Source organism: Vigna unguiculata, chromosome 1, assembly GCF_004118075.2.
Source record: "Vigna unguiculata cultivar IT97K-499-35 chromosome 1, ASM411807v1, whole genome shotgun sequence".
Classification (NCBI taxonomy): domain Eukaryota; kingdom Viridiplantae; phylum Streptophyta; class Magnoliopsida; order Fabales; family Fabaceae; genus Vigna; species Vigna unguiculata.
In genome coordinates, this window is record NC_040279.1 from 26,371,011 (window position 1) to 26,395,117 (window position 24,107).

General features: G+C 35.0%; 1 protein-coding gene and 1 non-coding gene across 5 annotated transcripts; one reads left to right on the forward strand and one right to left on the reverse strand.

The window, feature by feature from the left end:
- Window positions 1-2,679: 2,679 nt before the first annotated feature.
- On the forward strand, window positions 2,680-2,786 carry LOC114165589. Its single transcript, XR_003599736.1, has one exon. It is a non-coding gene; the product is annotated as a small nucleolar RNA R71 (small nucleolar RNA).
- A 12,212-nt stretch (window positions 2,787-14,998) lies between these two features.
- LOC114181949 lies at window positions 14,999-20,469 on the reverse strand. 4 transcript variants are annotated; one of them, XM_028068639.1, is made up of 3 exons: window positions 20,153-20,469; window positions 19,148-19,274; window positions 14,999-17,605 (listed from the first exon to the last, which is right to left on the reverse strand). In XM_028068639.1, exons 2-3 carry the CDS (start codon window positions 19,182-19,184, stop codon window positions 15,522-15,524), a joined length of 2,121 nt encoding a protein of 706 aa, XP_027924440.1. In that variant the 5' UTR covers window positions 19,185-19,274; window positions 20,153-20,469; the 3' UTR covers window positions 14,999-15,521. The 4 variants fall into 4 exon arrangements, with proteins under 4 accessions (XP_027924440.1, XP_027924457.1, XP_027924466.1 ...); XM_028068656.1 differs by lacking the exon at window positions 19,148-19,274 and adding an exon at window positions 19,528-19,617; XM_028068665.1 differs by lacking the exon at window positions 19,148-19,274 and adding an exon at window positions 19,444-19,617 and having other exon boundaries at window positions 20,153-20,467.
- Between the last annotated feature and the right edge of the window lie 3,638 nt (window positions 20,470-24,107).

The window sequence follows — 24,107 nt, forward strand, 5'->3', positions numbered from 1 at the left end:
GTTTAGCTCAGGTTCTGCATATCTCGCCCAGGCGAGACATGTTTAGCTTGGGCGAGATTTTCGTGCAGTTTTGACACACCCTGATTTTGCCACTTTCCAAAATTTTGTTCAACTTTCCCTCACTCAATTCATGATCTTTTCAGTCCAATTAACTCAGAAACACACATCAAACCATACTTCAATCAATTCTTTATCATTCCAAAAGGTTTCACTTCAACAAACTCAAAATCAAGCTTTTAAACTCAAATTTCACAATTTGGCCAAAACAAGGCAATTTTTAGCATTTGATGATCTCAATTCTGGCACCAAAACTCATTCCCATGCTTAAAATACCAATTTTGTTTGAAAACAACCAAAATTGCATGGTTTGCCTTATTGAGATGATTGGATGCTAAAATTAACCTTTTTACACAAAAACATAGAACTATAAACACAAACACATAATTACATACACAAACACATTTAATCACATAAGATGAAATTAAAGTGCTAGAATAAAATTAAAACACTGGGTTGCCTTCCAGGAAGCGCTTGTTTAACGTCACGAGCCTAACGCCTGTTTCATTTAAGGTTCATCAAGTTGAATAATTGTGGCGAGCCTATCAATCTCACCACCAAGATAGGGCTTCAACCTTTGCCCGTTTACAACCCAGCTCTTTTTAGATTCAGGATCCTCTAGCTCAATGGCTCCATAGGATTTCACATCTTTGACAAGGAATGGTCCTAACCACTTTGATTTTAGCTTTCCAGGGAATAATCTCAACCTGGAATTGAACCATAACACTGATTGGCCTGGATAAAATTCTCTTTTGAGAATTTTCTTGTCATGATAAGCTTTCATCTTTTCCTTTTAGAGCTTAGAGGACTCATAAGCGCTGAGTCTCCTTTCCTCCAATTCTGGCAGCTGTAATTTTCTTTTTTCTCCTGCTGCCTCATCATCATGAACACCAGCTAAAGCCTTTTTTAAAGGGTTTGCTTTTGTCACTTGCTTTCTAGCTGATAAAAAAGTTTCATCTATCATATCCACTTTGAAACATTGTTGTTTGCCTTTAGTGTGTTGCATTGCCTCGAATATAGTAAAGTTGACTTCATCATCCTGCACTCTGACCTTCAGTTTGCCATCATCAACATCAATAATGACCTTGGCTGTTTTCATGAAAGGTCTTCCCAGTATCAGAGGGACTTCAATGTCTTCCTCAACATCCATCACAACAAAATCGACTGGGAATATGAATTTGTCAACTTTAACTAAAACATCCTCTGCCACTCCATATGGATACTTCAAAGATCTGTCAGCTAATTGCAATGTCATCCTTGTAGGTTTTACTTCTAGATCTCCTATTCTTCATAGCATAGACAGAGGCATCAAATTTATACTTGCACCCAAGTCGAGCAATGCTTTATCTACTGGCAATGTTCCAATTGTGACTGGAATTGTGAAGCTCCCAAGGTCTTTGGATTTCTGAGGTAATGATTTCTGGATTATAGCACTGCACCCTGCTTCCAGCTCCACTATCTCTTCAGAAAATTTTCTTTTCTTTGTTAGGAGCTCTTTCATGAATTTTGCATAAGTTGGCATCTGCTCCATAGCATCCAAAAAAGGAATATTAATCTGCAGTGCTTGAAAATATCCATGAACCTTGCAAACTGCCTCTCTTTGTTCTTTTTGGAAGGGTTTTGAGGGTATGGAAGGTTTTTCAACTGGGGTACCTGTTTCTCACCCTTCTCCCTCTTTTTCTCCTTATTTTTATTTTTTTCTTCTTTTTCTTTTCTTCTATTTACAAACTCTCTTTTATTTTTTTCTTCCTCTCCCTCACACTCATTTTTTTCTTTCTCTCTCTCTGGCTCCGACAACTCTCCTCTACAACCAGGTTGTCTCCAATCCCTCTTCCCACAATCTTACCACTTCTGGTAGTAATTGAATTACAGTGCTTCTTCGGATTAGTCTGAGTGTTGGCTGAAAATTGACCTGCTTGCTGGTCTGATAACTGTTTAGCCAACTATCCAACCTGTATCTCAAGATTTCTGATTGAAGCTTCTGTATTTTTCTGATTGGTCAAAGAAGCTTGCATAAACTTTTCTAGAGTATCCTCCAATTTAGTTGTTCTGTCATGCACAGAAGGATACTGTTGTTATTGTTGTTGGTAAGGAGGTTGTCTGTTTGAAGGATCAGCATCTTGCTTCCATCCAAAATTCTGATTTGGATTGTTTCTCCACCCCTGTGAAAAGTTGTTATTATTGGAGAAATTTCTTGGTCTTCCTTGGTTGCTCACATATTGAACCTCTCCTTGTGAGCTACTCTGATAAGAACAATGACCATTTGGATGATCGCCTCCACAGAAATCACATCTCATGGGTTGTTGACTGGGAGAGGATTGCACAACTTGCAACTGCTCTGGTAATTTAGACATCTGCTTCGTCAGTGCTTCAATCTGTTGAGTCAGAATTTTATTCTAAGCTAAGATCGCATCTGTAGTACTAAGATCAAGCACTCCCTTCCTCTGAACAGTTTGCCTATTATGCTGAGCTTGATGATCTGTGGATGCTAATGCCTCAATGATTCTTGTTGCTTGCTCCGCATCTACACTCATCATTGTTCCACCTGCTGCTGCATCTAATATCATTTTGGTGTCAGGCCTCAGACCATTGCAGAATATGTTCAGCTGAGCAATATCTTTAAATTCGTGATATGGGCATTTCCTCAATAAGGAATTGAACCGCTCCCAAGCTTCACAGAATGGTTCATCTGGTCCTTGCCTAAACGTTAAAATATCAGCTTTGGCTTTGATGTAGCGAGATGGTGGAAAGAATCTGTTCAAGAATTTCTCCTCAACATCCTTCCAGCTGTTCAAACTCTGATTTGGATGTGACTTAAGCCATTCCTTTGCTTTACCTGCCAAAGAAAAAGGAAAACACGCATGTATACATGCTCGAGATCTCCTTCTTGAAAGCCCATGGTTCCTATCAATTCATAGAATGTAGAAAGGTGAGTATATGGATCTTCATTATCCATTCCAGTGAATTGATGAGAACTGATCAAGCTGAGGAAAGCTGGCTTCATCTCCAAAGTTTTGGTGGTGGAGGGTATTGCTATGCTAGAAAAATATCTTGGCCCTTGTTGCATAGCATAGTCTCCAAGTGTCTTTCTGGCTGGAGTTGGTCTTTGATTCTCCATGTTTTCTGATTGAGGTGTGATGGAAGTACTGGAAGATTCTTCCCTTGTCTTTCCTTGCTTCTTTTTGCTTTTTCCTCTGTTCCTTCTAGCTGTCTTTTCTATCTCCGGGTCAAATGCTAATCGATCTTCAGGAACCTGACCTCTTAAGAGCATAAATCAAACAGCTCAAGCAAGGATTAGTACAAAGGGAAAATTTAATAAGCTATCTAATAAAGAAAAAAAATATACACAAAGCTGGATGAGATGACTAAAAATTTCAAAAGAACACCGTTCCCCGGCAACGGCGCCAAAAATACTTGTTGGGTCTCTTGGCAAGCGTACCAAAAGTCAACTGTAGTATAATGATTTGAAGTAAGAGTGTCGAACCCACGAGGAACGGATTCAGTTAAAATAATTAATTATCTCGATCAGCATATATATACAAAGATTTTAATTTGATTTGACATTAACTATTGCGTAAAATTGATACAGTAAAAGCGGAAAAGTTTAGAAAAATACAGTAAAAGAAACTAGGATTGAATTTCATCTATCTCCCTTGTCTGTAATCTGGATGAATATAATATATAACATCTGAAAACACTAATATTGATGCACACTCAAAAATCATTTATACCGATCCCTCGCGTATAAAATTCATAAGATTAGTTCCTTGAATATTGATTCCTCACATATTCAACAAACTATCCAGCATTAGGATCGAGTGTTAAAAGCAATTGATATATTGAGATCTATTCCTAGCATCACAGTATATCAAGTATCATTGTTCAAATCAGATTTTCAGAAATACTTTCCAGTCAGATCTAAAAATCAAAATCAAAACATCTATTGATCAGATAGAAGTAAGCATTAAGAGCAGAACAATAATACCAATATTAAGTAAAACAGAAATGCTATATATAAATATCACCAGATTACATCCAAGTTTGAGTAGACTACATTCAATCCCAAAGGAGAAGATTAGCCACTCATGGTAGCCAACAAAATCCTATGAGCTAAGAAGAAGAAGAAGAAAATGAGAAATTGTGTTCTGCTTTCGTGGTTGCAGTTCTCCAGATCTTCAAGTGCGTTCTTCTCCAAAATTCCAAGCTCTTTTCACTTTCTGATGCATGGAGAATATATACCCACGAAGTCTCGCTCAAGCTACCTGAGTCTCGCTTAAGCGAGACAGCATTCTTCATCCCAAAGAAAGCCTCTCGCTTGGGCGAGATGTGCTGAAGCCAACATCTCGCTTAGGCGAGCAAGAGTACTTCAAGCTGAAGAAAGGATCTCGCTTAGGCGAGATTGGCAGCATCTGAACTCGCTTGGGCGAGAATGGCGGCAAGGGAAGGTCTCCACTGCACGAGCGCTCGCTTAATCGAGCTCCTGCGTCGCTTGAGCGAGAATGGCGGCAGTGGTTTTAGCTTAGGCGAGAATGCTTTGGTTTGAGCGACCTTGACAGCATTTCTTCCCTATTTTCTCTGTTTCTTGCTTTCTCCTTCATTCTTCTTGAGTTCTCTTTAATCTTTCCTGAAAAACACACAAAATAGGATCAAATGATTTCTTTAAATCAAAACTTGGAAGCATGTGATTGAAACTTAGATTTAGGGAGAATCAATATGAAATGAACACAAATTTAAAACATAAGTGCCAGAGTTTGTTATGAATTTTTACTGAATTTTGGCACTTATCATGCGTTCCCTTAGGATGATTGCGAAGTCCTACGAGGAGGTGCCATAGTTCACTGGCACACAGAAAATCACTTGGTTAGGCTCGAACAAGACAAGAATTCAACTAAGAACAACAGAAGACACAGAGAAAGCTAAGCGGACATCCAAGTCCACAGACCTAAGGAATAACCGCTCTGATACCATAAATGTAACACCCAATTTAATTAGTAACGTAATTAAAGAAGCGTCACACTGGAATAATAACGTAGCGCAGTCTTGGAGTTTAAACCCACTCCTTACAACGTAAGGCACACCACGATGCCAAAGGAAACCAGACATTAAGTTAAAAGAAACCTAAGGAGGTCACAAGTCAACGAAATACATGGGTCGTAGCCCTAAGAAACTCAACAAGATAAAACACCAGCTCCAGCCCAGATGGGCTATGCAGCGAAGTCACCGTTCCCCTGTTGACCGCGAGAACGTCTCGCTTCTGCTCACATCAATAATTGATGATCATCGCAAAAGAGAAGTACCACACACACAAGACAATCAAACAAACAAAGGGTAAGCTAGAGCCAAAATCATTTCATAAAAAAAAGTCAGATATATACATATTCGCTGTCCATTAAACATACATCAAACAAGAATGTACGACTTTCCAAGCAATACACTACGATTCGACTCGACTCATCCGGATACATATAACTTGGTCGGATTCAACGGATGCTTGCACTTGTGGTGGATACCTCTGCTCACCCCCGAGCTGCTCACCCCCGAGCTATGTGTTACAAGTGTTATAATGAATCAATTTCCCTCACCACAAGGTTAGCCCTTAGTGAATTTCGGGCCTCCTGCTACTCTCACCACAGGAGTCAGTCCGCTCTAGGTGAGACTAATTGACTCCTTAGAGTGTCAGGATGCAACCTTACCTTGAATCCTTACCTAGTTATACAGATGGGGCACCACCATGGACACCCACTAACAGGGGCCATGGGATTACGTCCCGACCACTGAAGCACGACCCTGGGAATCTCACCTAGAGATCCCAAGGACTTACGCAATGACACGGACCAAACTTCCTTAATCAATTAAACAGATTCGGCATGCATACACACAATATACATATACATATACATCTCATACAATTTCTCCTTGTCCACATCTTTCGTATTCCCAACCAAACCTTGCCAACTCGTTATTCTCGAGCCCAGAATATGGAGCTCTGTCTCATACCATTGTCATGCCACATTGATACTAACCCTTTCATATCTCATGTTGAACTCATACCAAACTCATCATTTCAATTTCATGAATCATCTCATACAATCGTCATGCTCACATCATGTTAAAACCCACAAATCATAACTCATTCACAAAGGCCATCCAGTTCATAAACTTAAAAGAATACTCATACAAGCATGTTGTCCACTTTTGAAATTAAAGAAAATATCAATTCCAACCACCTTCTCGCCCAGCATCTCGCTCAGGCAGAAGGGTCTCGCCTAGGCGAGGAGGACCCTCGCTCAGGCGAGCTCCCTTCGCCTAGGCGAGAGCTCGAACTCCAGAATTAGAACCATGCGCGCGTTCTCGCTTAGGCGAGACCCTCTTCGCCTAAGCGAGACGTTCGCTCGCCCAAAAGTGCAGTGGGTCGCCTGGGCGACCCTTCGTGGAGAAATACACAGGCGAGTCCCTGTTAATCTCGCCTAGGCGAGGCAGGCTCGCTTAGGTGAGTTTAACAGACTCCGCCACTGCTCCTTACTGCTATCAACACAGATCATGCCCAACAACAACACAAATCATGCCATACAATCACAGCCACATACAAGCACGAAAATTCACAGAACACCATCAAAACTACCATCATTTCACCAGACAAAAGGGTTCTAGCTTCCCTTATCTGAAAATAAGCTAGCAAGGCAGCCCTACTCGCCCTCGACACAGAAGGTAAGAGCATAACAGCTCAAGGAAGGAGAACAACGGCTGGAAGGAAACCAAAAAATATAGCAGAAGGGGTTATCAAAAGAGTCCCACGGAAATGCCACAGAAGAGTTAGTAGAAACCACAACGAGCTCGGAAATAACTTACATGGAGTGGAGAAGTTGAAGTTCGCTCGGAGAGGGTGACGGCTAACCCTAGCAGAGCTTTGAAACAGGAGGGACAGTGTTTAGATATGAATTTGCAAAAGTGAGACTGACAAAGGGAACCCTAGCAGCTTTAGGGATTTTGCACCCTATGGACCAGTCCTTAGGCCCAAAAGATTAAGGCCAGTCCTTACACATTAGGGCAGAAAAGAGGAACTGATTTTAATGGGCCTTACAATTTTATTGTAGTTAACATAATAGATTATTTTTATTGTTAAGGAACCGACCAAAACGAAACGTAATAATCATGAAGAAGAGTTATGCATCTCTATCCATGGCCACGTATCAGGTCATGCAAAAGACCATTTTTATTTTCGGATAAACTTGATCTTTGTCTCGTTGTTTCAGTTTACCCTATTCCAATAATATAAGTCATATGTTATGTTAACCACAAAACTAAGTCATTTTATATTAACACAAATAACATGTGAAAATAACTAAGCAAGACGATAAGATAAGATAAGATAATAATAATAATCATGTAATCTATTTAACAGAAAAAGCGAACTGTAGATATTAAAGTGAAAAAAATAATATTGTTTTAGTACACCAAAAAAATTGAGAATATATCAATATGATAGACTTAAACTTAATTAATTAACTAAATTTTTAATTTAATTTATTTTCACTTTCCTTCATTTTTCTAATTAGGGGTGTATGGTTGTGGTGATGGTGGTACTTTGTATAGGTAACATGTTTAGTAAAATGTCTAAATAAAAAATAATTGTCGTCTTCAAGTGTTAGTCAAAGTGTTGTTAAGATCATATGTTAATGATGTGTTTGGATTAGGACGTGGATTTGAGAAAATGAATTTGTGTTGATAATTTGAGTTGATTTGTAGTTAAAGATGAAGTTGTTTGGATTAAGATAAAGATGATATGATTTGAGTGAATATGAATGAAAAGTTTATGAAAGTTTGTGTATGATGTGATTGATAAAATTTAATAAATTATTATTTTTAATAGAATAAATTGTATGATTATCATTTTTACCCTTCAATGTAAATAAAAGAAATGATATTAAAATAAAATTAAAAATGTTATTTAAAATTAAAAAGATATAATTTATTGATATTATCATTAATAACTTAAAATAAATTATTATTATTCTCAATGATAACTTAAAATAATTTATAATATACACTATTTAATTTATATCTCCACATTTATTTAAATTTATTTTATTTTATATAATTAATTCATTTACAAAATATATTTATTTGAATAATAATAAAAATAATAATAATATTATTAATATTATATAATACTAAATATTATAATAATAATTATTAATAATATTTCAAAAAATAGTAATTAAATATATGTATAATTATAATATATATATATATATATATATATATATATATATATATATATATATATATATTAATATACGGAGTTATAACAATATACATATAATTAATATATAATTATTAAATATATTATATTATATAATTATAATTATAATTATAGTTATTATTAATATATGTGTATAATTATTATAATATATATTATCTTTATAATATATTCTATTCTAATATATATATATATATATATATAAAAGGAAAGTAATAAGTATAAACAAAGGATAATGAAGTAACTTTATGTTGTGTTTGGATTGGGATGTGGATTTGATGGAGCGGATTTACGTTTGATTTGTAGGTAAAGATGAAGTTGTTTAGAATAAAGAAAAGATGATATGATTTGAATGGATATGAGTAGAAAGTTTATAAAAGTTTGTGTATGATGTGATTGATAAAATTTAATAAACTATAATTTTTAATAAAATAAAAATTGTATGATTATCATTTTACCCTCCAATATAAATAGAAGAAATTATATTAAAATAAAATTAAAAATTTTATTTAAAATTAGAAAAATATAATTTATTAATATCATAAATAATTTAAAATAAATTATTATTATTCTCAATGATAACTTAAAATAATTTATAATATACACTATTTAATTTATATCTCCACATTTATTTAAATTTACTTTTATTTTATATAATTAATTCATTTATAAAAGATATTTATTTCAATAATAATATTAATTATTATTATATAATACTAATTATCATAATAATTAAAATTATATATATATATATATATATATTTATAAAATAATATACAATTATCAATATCCATATAATTAATATATATATATATATATATATATATATATATATATATTATACATATTTTATTATATAATACTAATTATTATATGCATGCACCGACTTCCGTTGGGATTAAGAGAGCCATGGCCCCCCAATTTTTTTATATTTATATATTTTAATATATAATTTTAAATATTTATTTTCAAAAAATAATATTTATAATATTATATATATATATATATATAATATTTTAGTAAATTTGTTTCCTTTAAGTTGTTTATATTTATTTTTTAATTTTATATTTTAAATATTTTTGAAATAAAAATAATTATTTTATTAATATTATGCTGGTTAAATTACCCTTTTGGTCCCTTTATTTGTCATGAAATTTTATTTTGGTCCATACATTTTTCGTTGTCTCAATTTGGTCCTCATTTTCTTAAAAATGACTCAATTTGGTCCTCACTGTTAACTTTGACCAAACGGTGTTTAAGTCAACGTCGCGTGTCAATTTCTGTTTTTTTTTTTATTTTTTTAATATTTTTTGAATTTTTTTTGATTTTTTTTTCTTTTTGACACGTGTCACTTCACAGTTGTGTCACATGTCAAAGTGACTCAATTTGGTCCCTATATTTGTTTTTAGTTTCAATTTAGTCCCAAATTTTGTAAAAATGAAGCAATATTGTCCTTCCTCAAATTGACACTAAATTTACTTTTTTATAAATTTTATGGTGATAGTCTTACTAAAATTAACGTTTTTATTAAATATTTCTATAAATATTTTAAATTAACTTTAAATTCTACACAAAACATTAGACTTTGATTTTGTTTTGAACTTGAAATTTAGTTCCTAAATTTATGTGTGCTAAATTGAAACTAAAAACAAATATAGGAACAAAATTGAGTCACTGACATGTGGCATAACGGTAAAATGACACTTGTCAAAAATTTAAAAAAAAATTCAAAAAATATTAAAAAAATTTAAAAAAACCAGAAATTGACACGTGGCATTGACTTTAACACTGTTTGGTCAAAGTTAACGGTGAGGACCAAATTGAGTCATTTTTAAGAAAATGAGGACCAAATTGAGACAATGAAAAACGTGAGGACCAAAATGAAATTTCATGACAAATAAAGGGACCAAAAGGGTAATTTAACCTATTATCTTTTAAATAATTATTTGTATAATTTAACTCTTTTTTATTTGATTATTTTTTTTAAACTTAATTATGATAAATGAAAATTAATTATATTAAAATTATAAAAATTATTTATATTTAATTTTATAATTATAATAATAACAATCATTATAATTTTATTATATTTTATTATCATGAAAAAAGTAAATACAATGTTTTTACTAGTTTATATAAAAATTTTGAAATTACTTTTTTGATTCCTATTTTCAGTTTTTTTTTAGTTCTTTCGTTTTTTTTTATGGTTTTGATTTTTGAAAAAATGATGCAATTTTGTCATTTTCGTTAAATTTCTTGAATTAGATTTTTCATCAAAATTGAAATTATGAATAAGGATGCTTGTTTGATTTGTTGGTGTAATTGACATAATACTAGTATCAAATTTTGATAACAATTTTTTCTTCCGCTTCAAAATATTCAAGTATGAGTTAAAAATTGTGTTATGATGGATCCATGGAAGCACGTAGTATGAGATGCTACTGTTCTTTTTCTGATAAGTATTAATGTAAGAGAATAGTGTTTTACGTTGTTACTCGAAAACTGACTAAAGGGTATCAGCTTTATAACCTCTCAACAGAGATCAGGGACCTCTCAGATAAGTATCTAATTATTCAAGCCCATCACATACGTTTACTAAACAATCAAACTCATCACGAATCGTTTATCAGAAACCCAAAATTATATATATTACCCATACAATAATAAATTATGTGCAATATAATTAACATTAACAAATAACTTAACTTATTGATTAATGTTAATCCATAATAATAACAACATAGAGAATAATAATTTTATATAATAAAATTATATAAAATATAACATTCTCCCACTTGGATAACACTAATAAATTAATTAATTATATCAATTGCAACATAAGTACAAAATACCAATTAAGAAATATAAACATGAATCACAAAGATAATATCCGATAGGGATACTTACCATATGCTTAGATTTCTTAAATAATGGATAATATATAAAATAAAACAAACATAATAAATATGTGATCCCAAAATGGTTCATAAATTCTATATGTAGAAAGAGAAAAAGATGTAATGAAACTGATGTCATTGACAAATTTACATCTCATGAAAACCGTAATAATATAAAGTGTAAATCTCAGACTCCCACTAACCCAATACATCAAAAGACTTAACAACACCTATATGAGTTACATGATTTTGAAAAACTCCAACAGACAAGCCTTTAGTTAATGGGTTTGCTAACATATTTTCTGTAGCAGTATGCTCAATCCAAGTTTGATAATCCAAAACTTTCTCTCTAACAAACAGAAATTTTATATCAAAATACTTTGAGCGAGTAGAACTTCTGTTGTTTTGAGATAAATGGACGGCAACAGTGTTGTCACAATATATCACAAGTGGCCTAGAAATACTTTCAACAATTTGAAAGCCAGAAATCAAATTTTTAAGCCACACAGTTTGACAAGTAGCTTCATAACAAGCAACATACTATGCCTCCATAGTGGAAGTAGCTATAAGAGTTTGTTTAATACTCTTCCAAGAAATGGCTCCTCCTGCCATCATAAAAATAGAGCCAGAAGTAGACTTTCGGTCGTCAAGGCAACCAGCAAAATCAAAATCAGAATACCCAATGACCTGAAGTTGATCAGACTTCTTAAAGGTCAACATATGATTCTTAGTTCCCTGCAAATATCTAGAGACCTTTTTAACAACTTTCCAATGATCTAAACCTAGATCACTCAAGTATCTTCCTAAAGCATTAACAGCAAAAGCAATATCGGGATGATTACAAACTTGAGCATACATTAAACTACCAACAGCTGAAGCATATGGACTTTTTTCATTTCAACTTTGTCATTATCATTTTGAGAACATTGAGATTTGGAGAGTTTTTCACCTTTTTGAACAGGTGTTGCACATGAGGAGCAAGAATGCATGTTAAACCTCTTGAGGACTTTATCAATGTATCCTCTTTGAGACAATCCAAGAATGCCACGTTACCTGTCACGGGAGATCTGAATGCCCAGAACAATAAAAGCATCACCAAGGTCCTTCATATCAAAGTGGCTATTTAACATAAATTTTGTCTCAGTCAAAAGTTCAACACTACTACTAGCAAGAAGAATATCATCAACATATAAGACAAGAATGATGAAATTGTTCCCATTTTTCTTCAAGTAAATGCATTGATCTGAGGCATTTTCCTTGAAGCCAAAAGAAGTGACCACCTGATCAAATTTCAAATACCATTGCCTAGAAGCTTGTCTAAGTCCATAAATAGACTTCTTTAACTTGCAAACCAAATGCTCCTTACCTTTTTTAGCAAAGCCATCAGGTTGAACCATATACACTTCTTCAAATAAATCTCCATTTAGAAAAGTTGTTTTGACATCCATTTGATGAAGCTCCAAATCAAAATGAGCTACTAAACCCATAACAACACGAAAAGCATCCTTAGTAGAGATTGGTGAGAGTCTCCTTATAATCAATGTCATCCCTGTGACTATAGCCTTTTGCTACAAGTCTGACTTTATATCTCTCAACTTTTCTATTTGGACTACGCTTAGTCTTGAAGACCCATTTACACCCAACTGGTTTACAACCTAGTGGCAAATCCACAAGATCCCAAACATCATTATGGGCCATAGAAGCTAACTCATCATGCATAACATTTAACCAATCATCACCATGAGAACTAGAGATAGCCTCTACAAAAGTAGTAGGATCATCAACATTATTTAGATCATATTCATGGACTTGAAGATACACAAAATAATCATCAAGTATAGAAGACTTGCGTACTCTTTGAGATCTTCTCAAAGAAATTTCTTCAATAACATCATCATGAACTTGTTCATCTACTACAGGTGATGTGGCATCCACAAGATCTGGAACAAATTCATTTTCATCACGGACAACTAGAATCACATTATCTGCAGGAAGATAAATGGATGGCACGAGAATAACAACACGGTCTTCTCTAAGAGTGACTGATCGTGGTGCATTGCTCCCACTGTCCAAATCATCCTCAAAGAATACCACACGATTAGACTCAATAACCCACATAGAGTGAGAAGGACAATAAAACCTACTACCACGAGAACCCACACAATAACCAATGAAGAACCCAATGACAGTCTTGAAATCAAGTTTTTTTAACTGAGGATTATAAGGCCTCACCTCCGCCTTACAGCCCCACACATGGAAATGTCTCAAACTTGGCTTCTTCCCATACATGAGTTCATAAGGAGTCTTTGAAACAAACTTGCTAGGTACTTGATTAAGAATATACACAGCATTCCTTAAAGCATCTCCCCAAAGGAAATCTGGTAAAGAGGAATGACTCAACATACATCTCACCATCTCTAAAAGAGTGTGATTCCTCCTTTCTGCAACTCCATTTTGCTGAGGAGTACCAGACATAGTATATTAAGCTTCAATACCACATTCATCAAGATATCTAGCGAAAGGTCCAAGATTTCTTCGGGTCTCATCACATCTGCCATAATACACTCCACCTTTGTCAAACCTTACACATTTTATCTTCTTTCCTGTTTTTAACTCAATAGCAACTTTGAAAGACTTAAAAACATCCAAGGTACATTATTAATGTAAAACTCATTCGTCAAATGTGTCGCACTTATATCTTGTATTTTTCTATTTAAGCCACGAAAAAAAATTTCTCAAAGGGTAATTAAGAGATTATGACATTGTCTCGGTCTTTTTCTTCTTTTTTTTATGCTCAGTCAAAAGAAATTATCAATTAGAAGGGAACAGTGGAGTACTGAGAAAGCAAGCCATTTGAAACGAAGTCTTGTTTTCAAACTTCGTGGTATTATAATTTTCTTTTATTTCACTCTTCGAAAGCAGTCTTCTCCCCAAATAAACTCAGTGTTCATTCTTCAAAAGCATTAAAACAGTAGGTAGAGCGAAATGTACGTAGATGACTCCTCATCTTAGAATGTAAATATCTCACTAACAGATTTCCAAATCTAATTGTAACTCACTCTTCACTCTGCTCCTTAATGAAGTATCCTTTATCATTTAGTTTCTAAAATATATAACCACCAAGTTAAATACTGATAGCGGAGGCTCAAGCAACTAATGGAAATTATGGAACACACGATCACCACACAAAAAGTTAAAAGTTTTTGTGATTTTAAATAAGGTTAAGAAATGAATTTCAGACTTAACTTAATTCTATAAAATCAACTTGTAAAGTGAAATTTATCCTTATTTATATATTATAAAATCGTTTTATCTCTAATCAATGTAAATTTCCAACGAACAACGCTAGTGATTTTTACTCAAAGTCAAATTCCTATGCATTTACATGCACGAAGAAAAATAGAAACAAAGGTGTTAGTTTGTATGTTATTAATAAGTGATTCCCTTTTAAATTTCGTAAGTTAACTTCTCATAATGTAAACAACACTGAATTTCACCTACCAGACCTGAGGCATGAAACTTCAGCAGCCATAAAGGAATTTCATACGAATACTGAATGAAGATGGATGTAAGTAAGGTAGCGCATCTGATATATAAATAGTTGTTTCTTTCAACAAGGTTCTACAATGATGTTCTCAGTCTATCCCACAATAAATGGACAGTTTAGATGGTGATAAAAACAACTACAATATCCTTTTTCCTCATCAAGTTGAAGGCTTAAAGCACATATATGGAAATGGAAACAAATTAGAGACAGAAATTCAAAAGTGAAAAAGAAAACCAATGAACACAAGAAAAACAACACATTTACAGAATAGGTTTACATGTCATGTGCAGTTTGTACCGTTCAGAATGGCCAGAGGAGCCAAGTAACAGCACAAACATCAAGCATTCTAAAAAGACCTTTTTATCTTTACAAACGAATGATGTTATCAATACAGATTGATTACTTCGATTAGAAACTCATTACCAGAAAAATGAAATGGAAAGAAAGCTGTTAAAGTCATGTTTTGGCACCTCAAAATGAAGGAATGATTATTCTTCATATACCCAAAGATGCCACCAATCAAGTCTCAAGATTTATAGAAGATACAGCAGACCAACATGAGCAATCATGACATGCTCATTTCATGGAATGCACTAACCATTCTCCAAATCAATCGTTCTTGGTATATAAATGCATGAGCACCAGAGATCAAACCAATGACTTCCATGTTTTATTTACCACCCAAAAGTCCAAGCATTGCAATGAGAAACACGTTAAGACGAAGACTTTCCATTTCGGACATTGGACCCAGTTTGAAAGCCTAGCCTGTAGCATCAATTTCCTTTCCATGATCATCTTCATGAATATTTCGCCTCAACCTTCTCAGCCATATTTCATAATCCATGGGATAAGGTGTCCCACATAGACTATCAACATAATCAGCAAAAGCTTTCAGCACTGTGGAAATATCACCTAGCTTCTGCTGAATTAATCTCCTTGACCAAGATGTCTCTCTCCACAGTAGAGCTCCCTCTACGGAATCTAGATCTGGGAAAACTCCACCACATGAATAATAAAGCATATAAACTAGGCTTTCAGCATCTGAAGCAGAGCATAGCTTTCCTTCTTGAAGTGCATAAGTAGATGAGAAATGAAGATTCATAGCAGGACGATCTCTATCTTCAAGAATGGCATGACCCCATCCAATCAGAACAAAATAAGGGTGCCTCACGCCAGACTTTATACATATCACATTCTCCGGCCTGATATCTCCATGCCGAATTCCAGCAGAAGCAACAGCTGAAAGCGCTGATAAGCAATCGTGGCAACATCTGATAGCTTCCTCTGAACCAAATTGGCCACTGCGTACCATTTCAGCTACTGTTTCACCAACTGGACTGGTTACGAGAATAGGGGTCCCACACCACGGGTGGTCACAATTTCCACCAGAACTGGGTCGGCGACAATGACCTGGGTGTATGATCCTACCAGAGGCACTCAATTGAGGCAGATATTTGCTTGAAAGACCTTTCTGCTTCATTATTGTCAATACTTTGGTCTGCCTCTGAACTTGATACCATAGATTCATATCTTCCCATGCTGGTTCCAGCTGGGACGGATGAGAGCCCACATATAGGAACAGATTTTTTCCTGATTCTTCAACATGGGATGCAATGAAGTATGTCAATTCACCAGTGTTGATTACCTCTTTTATCTGAAAACCCTTTTGCCAATCTGAATCCTCCACCCATAATATGGTTCCTTCTGATATCATAGACTCCTTGGAATCAACTTTAACTGAATCATCCTCAACTTCAACAATTTCAGGGGAAACACTACGTTGTTGGTATCGAAATACACCATTTCCATTTACGCTGGTATCTCCGAACTGCCTCTCAACTCTTCTTGTTTGGAGACGTGAACTATGATCAGCAGCTAAATCCTCAACAGAGTGCTTGGGCATTCCGGCAAATTGCATTATACAGTGGAAGGTTGCAAATAGTACCTGTAGAGCGCCAATATCTCCCCAATTTGCATTTCCAAGTTTGTTCCAGATCCTATCAATTGGGGAAACAGAAATTCTAGAATGATTTTTTACCCATTCAGCAGCACATTCATAAACATTATTCAGGTCAAAATTGAGCTTATTTACATCTCCTTCAACCTTTACAACTCCCCCATATTGAGAATCAACTAGAAGAACAAACACTGTGCATGGATCTGGAAAGAAGCTCAGTCTACTTAAACTTCTTGCCAACAGCATTCGAAGAGCATAAAATAGAGCTTCTCCAAGAACTGATGGAGAAGGCTGACGATCACTGCCAACAGCATGGCCTCCAATATCAGGCCTTAGAAGTGCCAATTCAAGGACATGATCCCATTTTCCATGAGGATGTCGAGAATTATTAAGCAATATACCAGTACCACAAAGACCTCCAAGCCTTCCATTTGCAATAGCCTGTTCAGCCTGATAAAACTTCATGTTGGAATTATACAGACAAGCCACAGAAAAAGGCATGGGCTCATCTTGACTCCAAAATGCCTCCCACAAGCCTTTTATACTTGCATGTAAAAAATCTTCAATCGCGAGATAAGCGGTTGCTTCTAAAGCATCAGATGTAGAAGCGTGAACAGCATTGGGCATGCGTGTCAGCTGCTGAAATGAAATCCCTTCCAATGCATAATCAAATTTTTGAAGTTCAATCAACTCAAATGGAACATCAAATGCCTGCTGTTTCAATGCAGAGTCTTCTGTTACAGATCCAAACCAATCTACAAGTTTTGCAGTCAAGCTGCCACTGTCAACAAACTTATAGAAGAACTGCTGATTCCGAGGCCTACCCCCAGATGATACACTGGACCTCTTTGTCCCAGACCCTACTGATTCCTGGTCTGGGGATCTACCTGTAACAAATATCCAAGTTCATTAATATTACAATAACTATTGTTATCTTCTATATAAGGATGGAAAAATATGCATTCATTAGTTTAAGTTCAAAAGTCGGAAATAATTCTCACATGATTTAAAAATTCAGAGCTAAAAGGTAATGCACAAACTGACAGATTGACAGTAGAAATTCAACATATAAAAATGAAAAATATGGCATATTCACTTATGACTAGACGTGGAAGCCCACAACCACCGTATCATTTACTGAGGTGAGATCTAAGTGATCAAGCATGACCCATCCTTCCTCGAGAGATTCCTTCAGGAGGATTTCATTTTAATAGCTCAGAATTACTCTTGAAGAAAAAAGTTTGAGAGTTTTTTCTCCGGTAGGGGTGTAGTTTAAAACAATACTACTTACTTTTTGACAGGTCAGTTGACAAATAATACCCCTTTTACTAGTTTTAACATATCAGTTTATCTAATGTGAATTTCCTCTAAGAGGTTAAACCATGATTTTGTTCCACTCAAGCCGAAATACAATTACCTAAACCCCAACATAATAAGGAAGTTTTATAGCCTTTATTTTCAGTCGAATTAATGCATCCAAAATCATGGTCCTAGCTTTACTAGCAGTTATCCCAGTTTCTACCCCACCTAAAGTTGATCCATCATATGTTGCATAGGGTACACATTAGAGGACCATATTTTTGCTTTCTATATTTTCAAGAGTCTCACTGCTTCACATGATCTACAAGCACAAGTAACAGAACATAATAAAATCAGTTGCAGAAACAATCATTTTTTTTTCTAGCTTAAGAAAATCACATTTCATTACAGATAGACACTCAAGCACCTATCAGCAGTATAAACATATTTTAAGTTGTCCTGTTAACTAGTGGATCCAAGATACAAGGCTGCAATTTGTTAGTCCCAAAGTAGATGCCTTCTTTCACATTAATGTCAAAAGGGTGATCTTAAAAATTCTCCTTCAACCTTGCTTACAGTTCAAAAGTTAGAAATCATAGGTACAGATGGTGTTCTGACATTTGGTGTAGGCAGATCTTTGCTAATGCTTAAGCCACTTCCGTAAAGATAAAGATAAGGAGAAATGGGGTAATTGTTGAAGATCTCCTTTTCTAGAAAAATTCTTTCAAAAAGTAAAAATTTCATTCTATCACCCCATTATTAATTAAGAATAAAAAATGACCATCCCAACTACCGCTTATAATAAAGGATAAGCATGAATGAAGTTGTTGCCTGTAAATCTATACGATACAACCACACATAAATGGTCAAGATTAAAAAAATGTACATTGACTTTTTTAAGTGATCATGTGACCGGAAACTATCTTTTAATCAAGACCATCAGCAGTGTTTGGTCTAAATTTATAGCCCTCATTTCCCACAATAAACAGAAATCCTCACTACATACATGGTCCTCCTCACCATTAAAAAGTTTTCACATCGCTCTATCTAGCTCAACTGGGACACAAAATTGATTCACGTGCTTAATACAGCAAAATTCACTGCATTAACCAGTTTTGCACCCTGTTTACCTAATTCTTCAGTGTCAAGAAAAACAAAGTACTCCATTTATCCATTTCACTGCCGCTTCTATCTCAAACAAGCAGATCAAGGCAGGAACATGCTTGCACACATCTCACAATCTGTAACTATTACACCCTTGTCAAGGATAAAAAGCCATTCATTAGCAAATTCAAGCCATATATCACCCAAATGTCTTAGAAGCAAAAAAGGAAAAAAAAAAACAAATGTCTTGCTCTATTAAATCATTGGACAACTAAAACCCTACTATACATATAAGAAGTAAAATTGTTGTTTTAAGTTAGACCATCAATGACCACAACTTGGACTTCCCCAAAAGCCTAATGCATCAACATAAGCTCAAAGTCTACAAGGCCTTTTTAGATGCGACCATTCATATCGAGTTACTGAAGAAGAAATGGGCCATATTCACAAAGTTTAAGCCTTTGAGAAGACCAACCCAACGTCACCATTGCTACAACTGCAGCAAACAAACAGAATCACCCAAAGCAAAAGTTCATTGAAACTAAAAAACTGCACGGAGCTACATCAAAAAGACCACAGAACCACAATTTGAAGTTAAGAAGAAATAAAAAGCTTAAATAGGTATAAATTCACAAAGGTTATCCAAAATTCATATAGATAGAAGCACAATCGCAAACCCCCAACCCCAAATTCCTAAACTTCCCCTTCGCTGAGTTGAATTGCATCATCACTTTCTCAAATTTGAGAACCTCCACACCCCCACAGAAGTTTCTATTCGAATAATTCACTCATACAATGCAACCACAGACACAATTCAAACACCCCCCACCCACCCACACCTACACAAACCCCAAAAAACCATAATAAAACAAAAACGAACAGAAAATAATGTGGGGTGAGCAGAGTCAGTCTCAGCAAAGAACAAAGGAATTGGAGTCAAAGTAGAGTCAAATGAGAGAGAATTTAGGGTTCAGAAAACAGAAAGGAAGTAAAGAAGAAGAAGAAGAAGAAGGAACGGTGTTGAACGATACCTTGCATTTTTCAGTGTTATAAGTGTGTAGAACAAAGCTTTCAGATCTTCCCCTCTCTCTCGTTTTTTTTCTCTAACTATAAATATAACTTCTTTTAATTTTCTCTTTGGGTTACGATGAGGTGCGTGGCTTAGCAGAGGAAGATGCAGATCGAACCCTGTTGGTGGCTGATCCACCAGGTCGTTGAATTGCTGATCCTTCTGCTTTTCACTTCAATTTGGGGAACCATGGCCAAAACATAAACTATGCTAATGCTTTGCTTTTGTTTTTGTCATTTTATTATTTGAGCTTTTCACTTTTTCAGTTCGTTCATGCGTGTGTTACTTTTGTGCTGTGTGAACTGTACAATATACACACAACACGGGCATCACCCATTGGTGGGTGCTTCTCATTTCATCATCATCACCATAATAAAAATAATAATAATAACAATAGTAATTTATTAAAGTACAAATAAATGCGTGTAATTGATAAATCACGATTATTAATTATCATTCCCTTTGTTGATAAACTATTCCCTTCTCTCTCTCTTTTTGAATTGAGGACGTAGGTGTTAGGGTCGCTGAATGACTCGTGTTTTTCTTTTCTTTTTCTGGGACGTTACGTTTAATAAAATGGGAATTAGTTTGTTTGGTGAAGGGAATGATGAAAGAGACGTTTTGTTCTTTGTTGTGAATTTTTTGGGAGTTAATTTTATGTTTAGGGTTGGAAAGGGTGAATGAGAAGGGTTGCTTTCTGGTGAAAGAATTGGACCCCTAAGTTAAAAAAAAGGAGTGGCCGGCCATTGGGAAGAAAAGAGATAGCTCTCAATTCTGATTTGTTTTGGTATATACTATGTAGGTCACTTTTGTTTACATACAAATTTCATATTTATCATTCTTTTTCTTCTTTTCTTTTATTTATTTATTTATTTATTCTATATTTGATATAAATATGTGCATGGCTTTATTTGGTTTGGTATATATGATTTTTTTTTTGTATAGTTGTATTTTTATAATTTAATTTTGGTATGATGTGTCAGTAAAGATTCATATCACTGATTTGGTAACATTTTATCTTGTATAAGCTTTGTATATAAGTTTGATATAAATTGAACCAATAAGTTGATACAAATATGCTTTAATATAGAAATCATTAGGAATTGAGAATAATAAAATAATTTTATATTGGTTGATTCTTAATTACTTGGTGACGGTAGTTTTTTACTTAGTAATTTAGATTTTATATTTAAACATTTTATTTGTTTTAGTTTTTGTATTTATTTTTTATTTTGAGTTTCATTATTTATTAAATAAAGTTAATGTAGTTATTTTTGTTAAGATAGCGAAAATGTTGTTTGGGAGGTGATCATGTATGTAACACCCCATTTATTTAATAAAGCTAAATAAAGGATATGTCACACAATATAATATAAGAAGCGAGGGTAAAAGAGTATAACGTCACTCCTACAGATATCTCAATTACTTAGAGGACGAATAAAAGAGATACACCACGATGCCGGGTACAAAGTAAAGTAAGAGAATGAAAATGACTTAAACAAATTTCCGGAGAAAACAATACATGGGCCTTAGCCCTAAATGAAGAGCCCAAAGGCAAAAGTCGACCCAAAGACTAAGCAGTGGAACCATCACCTCCATGTTGACCACGATTGTTCCTCGCAGCTGCTCAAATCAACAAGTTGATGATCATCGCAAAAGAGAGTACCACACAGCAGGACACACAACAAAAACAGAAGGGTAAGCTAGAGCCAAAAGTGGTTTTATCATGCAATCAGATATGCTTTCACAGTCAATTATACATACATCACTCAAGCATGTTACGACCTTCCAAAACAATACACTAAGACTCGACTCATCCGGATACATATAACCTGGTCGGATTCAGCGGATGCTTGCACTTGTGGTGGATACCTCTGCTCACCCCCGAGCTATGTGTTACAAGTGTTACAATGAATCAATTTTCCCTCACCACAAGTCCTTAATGAATTTCAGGCCTCCTGCTACTCTCACCATAGGAGTCAGTCCGCTCTAGGTGAGACTAATTGACTCCTTAAAGTGTCAGGATGCAACCTTACCTTGAATCCTTACCTAGTTATACAGATGGGGCACCACCATGGGCACCCACTAACAGGGGCCATGGGATTACGTCCCGATCACTGAAGCGCGACCTTGAAAATCTCACCTAGAGATCCCAAAGAATTACGCACTAACACAGACCAACATTCTTAATCAATCAAACGAATTCAGCATACATACATACATATATACATATACATCACATATAGTTTCTCATAATTCACCTCTTTCGTATTCCCAGCCAAACCATACCAACTCATTATTCTCGAACCATGAATATGGAACTCCGTCTCATATCATTATCATGCCACATTGATACCAACCCTTTCATGTCTCATGTCGAACTCATACCAAACTCATCATTTCAATTCCATGAATCATCTCATACATATATCATACTCACATCAAGTTAGAGCTCATAAATCACAACTCATACGCCCTCCCATTTCATGTATACTCATTCATTTCATATTTTAACATAGCAATACAACCAAGCATGTATTTAATACCTTAAATAAGGATTCCAAACAGTACCCACACATTCTCTCGCCCAACCCTCGCTTAGGCCAGAGGCCCTCGCTCAGGTGAGAGGGGTCCTCTCGCTTAAGCGACATGCCCTCGCTTAGGTGAGATCGCGACAGAGGCGAACGGGTGTTTCTCGCGTACTCGCTTAGGCGAGTCCTCCCTCGCCTGAGCGAGCCCGCTCCTCGCCCAAAAGTGAGGCCCCTCGCCTGGGCTGCAACTGCAACAACCCATCCTCGAACTCCCACGCAAGCTCGCTTAGGCGAGCGTCTCTCGCCTGAGCGAGAGCTCGAGTGCGAGCTGAGGTTGATTCTCTACAAGTCTCGCCTAGGCGAGACCAAGTCGCTTAGGCGAGATCAACAGACTATGCCACTGTTCAACCCGCATCAGTTATACATTCGCACCCAATAATATTTCCAGCCATCTTATACGTTCACAATAACATGCAATATCAACCAATCACGATACAAACACACAACCACAGAAAACGCATCACACAACCAGAGGGTTCTAGCTTCCCTTACCTGGAAAAGGGCCAACAGCTGGGTTCTTGGGTGTAAACAGGGAAAGGCAGCAGCTCCTAGAGCGGTTTAGCGAGTTGGAAACTAAAGAACAGAAGGACATGAAGCCACTTAGTACGACCCTAGTTGGAACTCGAAGCAACTGTGCTAAACAAGAGATGTATGGGATGGGATGCAACTTACGTGGAACAAAACTGGCTCGAACAAGTGCGACGGAGCTCCAAGGTTGAACCCTATCAGAGAGGGTGACAACTACTCAAAGGGGGTTAGAAAATATGTTTCAACAAAGTGAGAGGAATGAGGTTTAGGGCAGACTTAGGGTTTGTTTCCCTTTGGGCCAACCCTTAGGCCCAACTCACATGGGGCAGCCCTTTTAATTTAGGACAGAAAAAAATATTGGATCTTACAATGTCTTACTTGCTTAATTAGTAATTTGATTTTTATATTTTTGTTTTGTTTCAATTGAGTTTTTATCTTTTTTTATATGGAAACTAGCTGTGTGTTTACATTTTTTAATTTTCAAGAAATTTAAGTTAAGATTAATAATAAATATATAATTATTTTTTAAAATAGTTATTAAATGTAAAATTAAAAAAATAATATATGTATAAAAAAGATTTTAAAATAGTGATATAAGACAAAAGATATTTTTAGAATAACTGTTAAAAGTAAATTATTTATAAAATAATTAATTTTTAAAATAATTAAGGATAAAACTGATATTATGAAATGTGGATACAAAACAGATAATCTTCTTTATATATTGTTATAAATAAATAATGTCATTTATCTTCTCTCGACATTGTCCTCTAAACATCTCTAAAATGAGTCCAATAA